This window comes from Punica granatum, chromosome 7 (assembly GCF_007655135.1).
Source record: "Punica granatum isolate Tunisia-2019 chromosome 7, ASM765513v2, whole genome shotgun sequence".
NCBI classification, from domain to species: Eukaryota; Viridiplantae; Streptophyta; class Magnoliopsida; order Myrtales; family Lythraceae; genus Punica; species Punica granatum.
The window spans coordinates 14,856,662-14,867,532 of record NC_045133.1 but is presented as its reverse complement, the minus strand read 5'-3'; the positions used below and the strand labels follow the sequence as shown (position 1 = coordinate 14,867,532).

The 10,871-nt window shown below is 35.9% G+C and overlaps 1 protein-coding gene across 2 annotated transcripts; it reads right to left on the bottom strand.

Annotated features, from left to right (window-relative positions):
- Positions 1-403: 403 nt before the first annotated feature.
- Positions 404-8,651, bottom strand: LOC116214206 (15-cis-phytoene desaturase, chloroplastic/chromoplastic). 2 transcript variants are annotated; one of them, XM_031549544.1, is made up of 16 exons: positions 8,495-8,638; positions 8,079-8,348; positions 7,466-7,738; positions 7,245-7,377; positions 6,827-6,915; positions 6,205-6,262; positions 5,823-5,978; positions 4,691-4,839; positions 4,353-4,472; positions 2,836-3,049; positions 2,634-2,736; positions 2,168-2,215; positions 1,705-1,750; positions 1,374-1,561; positions 1,084-1,246; positions 404-847 (listed from the first exon to the last, which is right to left on the bottom strand). In XM_031549544.1, the coding sequence occupies exons 3-16, from the start codon at positions 7,673-7,675 to the stop codon at positions 788-790; spliced, it is 1,737 nt and encodes a 578-aa protein (XP_031405404.1). In that variant the 5' UTR covers positions 7,676-7,738; positions 8,079-8,348; positions 8,495-8,638; the 3' UTR covers positions 404-787. The 2 variants fall into 2 exon arrangements, with proteins under 2 accessions (XP_031405404.1, XP_031405403.1); XM_031549543.1 differs by lacking the exon at positions 8,079-8,348 and having other exon boundaries at positions 8,495-8,651.
- Positions 8,652-10,871: the final 2,220 nt, after the last annotated feature.

Here is a 10,871-nt window from a genome sequence, read left to right as displayed (position 1 = left end):
TTCCTATGAGCATGCATGAATGTATCAAAACAAACTCGTAGGCCAATGGTGCTATTACTCCATTTTCACGTAAGTCTGTCTATATTTCCAGAGATAGATGGGGTGTAAATGGTGTATTTTATTATTCTTGTATTGTTTTGTGAATTATTGTATGTCTATTATTATTTATCTTAGCATACGTTATACTCTCTCTAATATTTAAACATGTGGTCCAATCGGTTGGACAGTGGGTTGGATGCCTGATGAACCAACCCGCCCGTGCGTCAACTAGTTCGATGTCTGATCTGGTTCTAAGAACACTGTTTGGTACACAATGAAAAATAATAAAATATATACATACTAAATATCCTTTGTAAGATTCGTAGTACCATGACCTAGCAGAAAAATAAATCATCCCCACAGATAATAAAAACACCGTCGAAACATTAGTATAGTATAGTAGCATAGTCTCGCCCGTACTTAAAAAGTTTCTTGGATTCATTCTTGTTAATGACACTTTTCTTATCCCTTTATTTCCCTTCCCCTTAATTAGCACTATGGCCTTTTCTACTAACCGAAAGAAAAAAGACTATTGTGCCAAAATATTTCAATGTTTAGGGAGAATAGAAAAAGGAAACAAAGAGAAAGTGAAGCTATCTACACAATAAGCGGAGCCTTATAAGGGATCTAATGACTAAAAAACAAGTATACTTGTAAGATTATATCATGCCCCCAGCTGGATAGAAATTGGTATAATAAAAAAAAATTGCTTATGATCTCCAGGCAACACATGAGAAAACATATCGTGTCAACAGATGGAAGCTTCTGCATAACTCTTCTGTCCTCGAGTCACAAGAAGTTCATAATCCTGCACCATCACAATGTACATTAATTTATTCCAGTTTCTTTATATAGATGAACATTCCCCACCAGGAAGCACCAAATGGAATGGCAGGGCAAAATAGTAATAGAGAGCTCAAGCTCAACCTGCTCAGATTTCCATCTTTGTTTTTCCTTGATTGGTTATGAAATTCGGCAGTTAAATTTTGTCCCTGGAACAGATTAGTATTGGTTTGGTCCAGATAAGAATGCTAATTAACGAACCTTTATGATGGCCTGTGCACAGAGCTTCCCGGAGAGAACTGCTCCCTCCATGGAAGCCAAATACTTTTGCTTTGTGTAATCACCAGCCAAGTAGAATCCCTCAATTGGAGATTTTTGCAGGGGACGGCATGGTTCACAGTTCGGAACAGTTTTATACACAGACCTGTAAAACAAGTTTACTTTTTATCACTATGTTGTCACTGTTCAGATATCAGCGAAGAAATAACAGGAACAGGAAGATTCGGATAGAAAAAGTATCCAGATTCCAAAATGGAAATCTTCTCCAATACCTGGGTGTTTTGACGACATGATACTTTAAGATCTTTGCTTTGCTTTGATCAGCGGAGATTTCATCAGGAAAAAGTTTGGCAAGCTCCCTCATGGTAGCATCAATGATTTCTTGGTCGCTACGTGAAATCCATTCTTCAGCCGGCGCAAAGACCAACTCAAGCATGGACTGGTTCGGGTTATAATATTCCTAAAAGGACAAGAGCCAAAGATTAATCAAGGAGCATTGCCGCCCTATGTTATGCCTTTCTTTTGGGGTCCTTTTTGTCTTTTTTGGCCTGTAATGCGATGACAATATATCAACAATATTATTTTAGCAAGCACAAATTTTACCTTGCAAGTAACAGACATGTCCGCGTACACGCTCAGGAGGGAACTCCTGTCCAACAGAAAAGAAGTTTGATAACTCATGCAAGGAATGAAACAACAGAAGCCTCGACAAGTGCAACAAATCCAAACCTTTGGAATAGAAAAGAGTAATTTTGAAATCGACTGGAAAGAATAATGTAAACATATATTTTTCGAATGGGTTTCTTGGAAAAACTTTCAAGGCAGTGTTTGAAAACACTAATGTGGGGAAAAAATAATATTCTCGTGAGTCTTTTAATTGCTTTTTACTTTGTTATTAAATGGAAACAGTTCTGAAAATTGATTTTAAATTATGATTAAGCAATATTAGAATACTAAAGCCCCTCAAAACTTAATATTCACTCAAATAGAGACTGGTCATCCCGATTAGAGCCTTCAATAATCATCACGAGACCATAAAACACAGACAACTAAAACAAATAAGAACCTGCTAAAGAGTAGGTGATCGTATGCGTTCCTCAGCTTCCTGTCAAACCTGCAGTACAATATTTTATCAACAGATGAAGTAATTAGCTGTTGGATCCGATGTAAATGTTTAGATGTAAAGTCTATGCAGAAGCTGTATTTCCTCATCACAAGAACGGTGTATTGGGAGGAAGGAAAATTCAAGTCAATGCAATTGCAGCACATAATTTGACATGGGCAGTAACACGTGTGGCTTTACAGATAAAGTGGATCATGTTCAAGTGAAAGAGCACTGGAACGTCTTTTTTCCCCACATTATTGTTTTTGCTAGGCTTTGAGTTTTTCATATAAACATATGCATGGTGTATACCCCTGCGTATTAATGTTCGCTGCCAGGTATTGTCTTAAAAACACTTGCTAGACGTTGATAGAATATATATCTTCATAAGCATCATATGGAGTTAGAAATCCAATCATCCATCACTCACCATATGTGAACATTTATGACAGGAACCCCAACTAATTTATCCAATTTTTTGAAGTATGGAATCTCTTTCCAGCTTTCTGGCAGTTGAAGCTTAAGTATATCAACTGTTGAGAGAATGACAAACACATTGAACTGATTCGATGAGAGACGAGATAGCACCGGAAAAAATTCAAGAACTGAAGAAATTGAAAAATAGAGTGTACCTGGAGTTGCAAAGACATATGCATCTCCTTCAACCATACTCCCATTACTAAGCAAAAAGCCTTTCACTGTTCCATCAGGATTCAGCTCAATTCTATTTATTCTTGAATTCAGCTTGACTTCTCCACCTAGAGATCGTACATGATCAACAATTGGTGCACACAGTCTCTCAGGTGGATTACCATCTAAAAAGGCCATCTTGGAACCATGCTTCTCCTGGCAAGTTGAGAATCAAGTTCACATGATGGTCCCACACCATAGACAGCTTAGTGTCAGTTAAATACTATATGCATCAATGCAGCCCTGCAGAATTGATTATTCGTAGTTGATGCTAAAGCAGACAGACTAAAAGTCTAGTCCCTAATAATTACACATCCTGGTGGCCAGAGAATTGAGAAGGAGGATGGAAAAGATCAGAATTTTTTCACTTGCTAGAAAAGAAGTTTTGAAAATATTGCAAAAGCCAATCATAATGAGTCCATCTAAAACTCAACAGTCTTTATAATACGTAAATGAACTGGTCAACTAACTGGGCATGGACGTGATGATCTGGGAATTTTAAAGCAAAGAATTTATGATCAAGGACCAATTTATAGAAACAGAACCATGACAAGAATTTCGAGCATCTCAAAACTACCCAACCCAATAAATGTAGGCCATTTTAGATTTTGAACTGGCTCTCCTATCAATGTCTTTCCGCTAACTCATTTGCAATACCGGGTGACTCATCAAATCTTTGAAGATTCCATTTGATATTGCCAAGGCTTAGAATAGGTAAGTTCAAAGAGATCTAACGCTAAAAGGCACAAAAGCCTCAAACATCAGGACAAAGCCCATGAGGAATTGCTACAAGGCATGTATAAAGGCACTTCCTACTTTAGAAACTCTCTCTCCAATCTCAGGACAAGGCCCAAATTCCCTATGTAGAAAGACCAACTAATTTCATCTCATAGGTTAGAAACTCTCTCCCCTCTCTCTCACTAGAGAAAATTGCTCTTATAGAAAAGGAAAGGGGCCGTCTCAAATCTCCATCCTATCTCTCTCTCTTTCCTCCGATCTCTGTCTTTCACCGGAGCAGCTCCATAGCTCCGCACCACCATACACACCACCGTAAACAACCACACAGAGGCCCTGGCTTCACCATCTTTGAAGAGTGTAGTCCTCGGAAAAGACCACCTTAGCTTTTCTCCAACTAATACATTCATCGATTCATATGCCATTGCCGTCCAAACCTCCAGAAGGCAATTGGAAAGTCTAATTGGCATGGATCTCCACATGAACTTTTCAGCAAGAGTCAACCATAATAATACTAGATCAACTGATACTGTAGTACGGTTGGTAGGCATTTTTAGCAGAAAACCTTGTTTTATATCATTGATTCAGTTGTCACTGGATAAAAAACCAGATTTACACCTTAAGAGTTCTTCAATGATGCTGCCAACTTTCAAAAGGTTATTAAGTTGAGGTCAATAAGATCAAAAGATCTGGGTCAATAAGAGCATGATAGAACCTGACATACCTGCAGAAACCGATTAAGAGCAATAAGTATGCACTGCATAGAAAGTTCATCTGGGTTGATGAAGTTCAATGCCTTGGACATGGCAATGAACACTTCATGTGTTACACGTTCAGGCACACCCTAAAGTTAAAAGGAAAAAAAAGAAAGACTCGTTAAGAGACTATCACATCAATCCCATAAGTCAGTGTCTGATCGTCTTTTTCAGAAGACAAGCTCATGCACTACGTAGAAAATTTCCAGGATTCCAAAGAGAGCCTCACCACCTACAGCAAGCAGGTGAAGCTGAGCTACAGCCAAAACATGCTGTCATATATTTGGAAAAAGACAATTTTTAATACCTGCTTTTTCATCCATTCTTTGACTGTCAAACCATCTTGAGCCTCAACATAAGGCTGTCCACCAACAATTGCAGGCAAGAGCCCAATGGCAAATTTCACTTTCTCCGGCCAAGTCAGCATCTCATTATTCCTTAAAATGGCCCATATTCCTGCAAGCATAATGATACATTCACAGGTTTATTTAAGATTACTCAGAACAACAGCAAAGTAGCATTACTTTTTTAATGCAGCCAATTACAGCGAACTAATACAATCAATCCATCACAAATGCATTCTGGTCAGTGACTTGAAATAAAATCCCAGGCATTTGGTAGGTCGAGCCCATTTAGATAAGATGATTCCTACAATTTTTCACTAGTTTGATCCCATAGCCATAACCTGTTCTTCATGTCACAAAATTCACAGAATCTGAGCCTTGTAAGAGCTCTGGAGCACTCTAGAATCTAGCTGGGTTATCTTACCAGGGGGCCAAAAATGTATCGATGATAGATAGGCATTTGCTGATAATGAACCCCTCCTGGTCAGTTTTTCACTGCCAAGGTCAATATGGGACCATGATCAGGAATAATTACATTGCTAAATATCTCATCATTGGAATGAAAAGGACACAAAAATGGATCACCATGCCCAAAGTAGCAAGATGTCCAAAGAAGCCCACTAAAATGAAAAGGATTATGGGAATGCATGTGTCTGTTAAGTGACATGAAACTCATATGAAGTTCCAATTATCACGCAACTGTCAACTACATGAATTAGCTCCCAATTGCAGCATTTGTTGTAGTCCCCTAAGCTACTTGTAAAGCCTTTGCTACAATCCAATAAAGCCTCCACATAACCAATAAGCAGAAGTGAAAATGCGACATCTTGTCTCTTTTTCCAGGAAAAATGCAAGCAGATATACACTAGTTTGGACCACAATTACATTGCTGTGAGAACTGATTATGCAGCAAAGCAAAAAGAAAAATGGCATTTGTATTTCTCTTCTGACTCATTCAGATAATTTGGGTGATGATAATTACAATTTATGTTTGATTCTGCAACAAAGCAAAATGGCATTTGTAATTACAGTTTGGTCGATGATAACCACAAACTCAAAAAAATTATACACAATTCAACAGAGAATGATGCTTACCATTTAATGGTGCTGGCAGAACTTCAGGGAAATCAAACCGGCTAAATTCTCCCGGCTTGTTGGGCATTGCAAAAATCATTGAGTGTTCCTTCCACTGCAATCGATCATTGATTCCCAGCTCCCCAAACAAGTTCTGCATATTTGGGTAGGCCCCAACTTCCCAACAGAAAAATGAAAATAGCAAGAAATATCAATATATAAGGTGGGATAAATGAGAAGGCAACTAAATGACAAATTATGAGAAAGCTTGATTATATCACTAAAACATGCTGCCCAGCATAAATTGGCATGCAAAAGCCTAAGCACAACAGAGAATATTAGAAATTGTTACTCATTCCAATTTGCAGTATTCCTTAATAAAAAGATAAAAAGCAAAACTTACAGAATATATGTAATCCAGTTTCATACCAATCTCCATCTTCATCTTTCCATGCTGCGACCTACAAAATCAAGCAAATCGAGTTTTACTTACTGAAACTTCATTTACATGGATAAGAAATGGAAGTATGAAACTTCATTTTCTTACTGAAACTTCATTTTCTTACTGAAACTTCATTAACTTCATAACATAGTTTCAATGGTATTATAACTTCCTAAAATCAATTTCAGCAAAACAACCTTTGGAAAATAATAGAGTTGAAAATTTGGCACATGGTACCATCTTCTCTATAAATGAAGAGCCACTGCAATTATTCTGCTCCAATCAATTAAGAGAACAACGAGCTTGGAGCCGGAAGAGTGAGCTTGAAGAATACAGAAATTATCTAACTACTGCTAATTGCAGTTTGAGACTAAGAAACTGTATATTCACACATAATACAAGTTCTGTTGAGCGCATTGGATTGATATATTATTCTCCAAATATAGCATAACATTTTTTAGCCGCAATAACAGTCACATACTTCGTAAATAAGACCAATCAGATAATCTTTTTCTTTGAATGTTAAACTGAGCAAAAAATGTGTACGATGTACTAGATAGAGACCAACTTATGCAATATTTACCTTTCCACCTAAAACATCCCTTGCTTCCAATAGTAAAGGTTGATGTCCAGCATCTGCCAAATATTTTGCAGTAGATAAACCAGCCAAACCTGCAACATTCTGGAAAATTTACTACGTTGCTGTGCTGGAAAAAATTTTGCAAGAACTTTTTACGAAAATGAAACAAGCAATTATTCAACATACAAATGTTCTCGTCAGATAATTACCCTTCAAGGCTTCTTCTACAACAAGTTGCTAAACATAGTATGCATTGGAAAAATATGAACTGAATCATTCAACAATTTTAAAAATGTATTACAATAACAAGTCCAAATGGGCCTGTTACTTTAAAGGATTATGCTGACATCTGAAAAATGTCAGGGAAAGGCATAAGAAGGTACAGGAAAATTGAGCAAAGACGAGCTTTTCTCCCTTTTACCTGCTCCAGCAATAACAACCTTCAATGGTCTCTCCGGACGCGGAGCAGACCGAAAGGTAGAAGATAACTGTGCTGCCTCCAAAAAGTTGACAGTATTCTCAAGGTCAGGCCTTGGATAGTCAATGCACCGCACCTGGTCCCAAAAGAAGATAAATTGACCTCGTTTTAAAGATTCAATTGATGAAGCCTTTCACTAAACAAGATGTAAAAAAGATCTAAACCTGCAAATTATAAATATCTCTTGACGATCTCTCATTAGAGATCCGATTATAAGCAGTCCTCAAGCTAGTGCCCATGAATTCACTGCCAGAGAAACACTGAGAACCCAATTTGAGGTCACATGTAAAAGTGCATTGGGCATCCCTAGTCTTTACTGTGTTGTTCAATTTCAAGCTCAAGTTTGCAGCAGAAACACATCCGCATTGAGTCATTTGCTATAAACTCAGATGTCCCCGGGTGAGCTGGTGGAAGCTTAACAAATCAAGAAAACAAGCCTGCAACAAACCCATTATCTGAGGAAATTAGCAACTGATTGGTACAATATTTCACAATCCTTAAAAAGTGCTTCAGAAGCAATCAGAATCATTATTCGATAGGAAACAAGAGATTTCTTCACCCCACGCATACATAGATAAAACCAGCCCTATCACAAAGCTAGCCTGAGGATACTAATCTTTCACCAAATGAAGCTGTAAACAGAAATGCCCTATGTTTTAAGAGAACTCTTCAATTTCCGTCTCATTCAACATTCTTCATGAGTAACAAATGAAATATCAAGCTTAGGCCATACACAAAATCAGTGGCAACACTTACATTCAACAAACCACATATTACCTGTTATCCTTGCTTCGAGAAAATAACCATAAACAGGGTCAGTTAGTCAGGAAAACGAAGCAATTTCCGACACGAATCACTCCAAAATGGACAAGACATCAATAAATTGAGCAAAAATTACTGGGTTGATGGAAAATTTCAGGGAAACAAGACAGCATAAATCAGGGGGACTTGGGGCGGCGTTAATTGAGGCCGGCCAGCAACTGGTCGGAACAAGGGGCTGGGCTCCGACCTCGTACACGAAAACACTCCTCAATTAAATTTCGTCAACTGAGGCAATCAAACCGACTCAGTTTAGTGGGCTGTCGGAATGCTTCATAGCACGGCAAACAAGCTGAACTTGCTGCTCCAAGGTAACAGAAATTTCAACGATTCCTCATCGAAGATGTCGAAGCAGAAGAGAAGAGAGAGGGAACCTGGTGGGAGTCAAAGCGGAGCTCGGAGAGAACGAGTGGACGCTTGTCAGCCGCACAGAGCAGTGGCTCCAACTGAAGTAAGTGCGTGCGTTGTGCGGACTGTTTTTGTTGATGATGATAACACCCATTTGGCCGTTACGGCACCAAAACGTCGGAAAATTGGGTCATACTATATGCATGGCCTAGAATTCTTGCGATAATTAATAAAATTATTGTTTTAATTTTTTTATCATGATCTCTATACTCCTACATTTCTATAATACTTTATGTATGCAATATCTCCTTAACTAGTTGAGTGATCTTAGTACTCAACCACTATAAGAATATATCCATCCTCACTGATTCAAAAAATCCTCACATGAATATATTTTATTTCATACATTCAATAAAAATAAATAAAAATAAAAAATATACCAGATATTGCATATATTACATGATTATTCTTCTCAAATGGTCCATCAACTGTGTGGACAAAACTTTTGGTCTCTACTTGATATAAAAGCATCTCAGCCTAATCTATATAGATAGTTTACTTACCTCAAGATGATGATGAGCCTTATGATTCTAATATATTTTGGTTTCTAAAGTTAATGAACTTTCTTGCTCAAATTTTTTCCATGTCAAAGATTGTACAAAGGATGGGTTCTTTCTGTGCAACACGAAACTTCATTAAGTCCATAATAATCAAATTTAGTTTATCATAAGTAATCATAAATATATGATGATTTACGACTTTTCATAAGTTCAAGTCTCACCGGCTTCTAGAGTTGAGTTGGCGGCACGATATTGCGCCAATTGTCATATCCTCTGGGTAGTGACATGAATGGTCTCGCAACCATAGATATGCTTCATCTTATGTGACACATTCCAACATGTTGCTTTGATTTTTATTATTTTATATAAAATATCCAATAAAAAAGACCTTTTTTTCCTTGAATATCCAATTAAAAAAAGAAGACAAAGGCTTATATTTTCATGTTTAACAATTCTGTCATTTGAATACTTCTCTCGAACGAATTTTATCAGTGAATCTATCTTGCTATGTGATGTGATATGATGAGGCACCAACTAGATAGATTACTTCAGACGAGATGAGTAATGAGCACTTTAGTCACTCTTGTAATTATTAATTTTGTTACATTACTTTTTGAACATATGGATTGCAATTATTGATGAGTAAATAAATAATTGATTAATCATGTAATGATAAAAAATTTAATTACACACCATAGACCTTGCCTAATTATCATAATCGTTATTCATCTTCTACAGATTATTTTTCACAATATTATTATTATTATGAAATAGGAAAATTATTTTTTTTATTCTCTCATTATTCCGTTATCTTTCCAAGGGGAAATGGACAATTGGCCAAAACAAAAGGAAAAACAGACTAAGAGGGTGAAATTGTGAAAAAGATGCCAATCAAATATATAAATAACAATTTGGTTTTGGTTGGCCAAGTGGGGGTTTGACATCATATCAAATGAAAAGCGATAAAAACGTTAGGTCGGTCTTCTATTTTAGAATATTCTCTAAGAAACGGCCATAGTCATTAGCACGCATGCGTCCAAGATACACCAAAAGTTGGTTATCTCCAGTCATTAGGCTGCCTCATATTGTTAAAGGTTGAGTTTCGTACGTGCTGAACGTTTCGTTTTTATTTTTCAAAAATATACATTACAAAATAAAAATTTTAATAAGAAATAGTTGGATGTGGATAAATATACATATATATGTGTGTGTATTTTGACTATAAACTATTAAATATGAGTAGAATCGTAAAATAAGCAACATGTTATGGTCAAATTATGAAATGTTTGAAATTAATTTGACGTAAATATTTATAATTAATTTACATAAATGTACTTACATCATTTTTAATATGTACATTAATTATAACTACGTTAATTTTACACAATAAACTAGTGTTCAATCCCATGTGTTGCATGTGTTTATATTCATATATTTATATTTTGTACTAATAATAATTACCATAATTTAATATATTAATTTACTATTTAGTATTATTATTATTATTATTACTGAAAATAAAATTTCTCAACAATCAATTTTCAAAAATAATTTTCAATAGAGTTGCATAAATGCTTTTTGAATAGTACAATTATAATTTTACAATCAATATTCTTATTATGTCTTGTAAATTTATTGAATTTCTTTCACAATTTTAGTGTGTGTTATATATAATTATATTATTTTATATATTTTTGTTCTTTTATATTATTTTTCAAATTTATAGAATCTTCCTTCTGGATAAAGATTATTATTATTCTATATAATATGATTTTCTCAATTTATATAATCTTCCTTCGTGGTTAAGGATCGTTACTGCTCTATGTAAAGAGACATTATATAT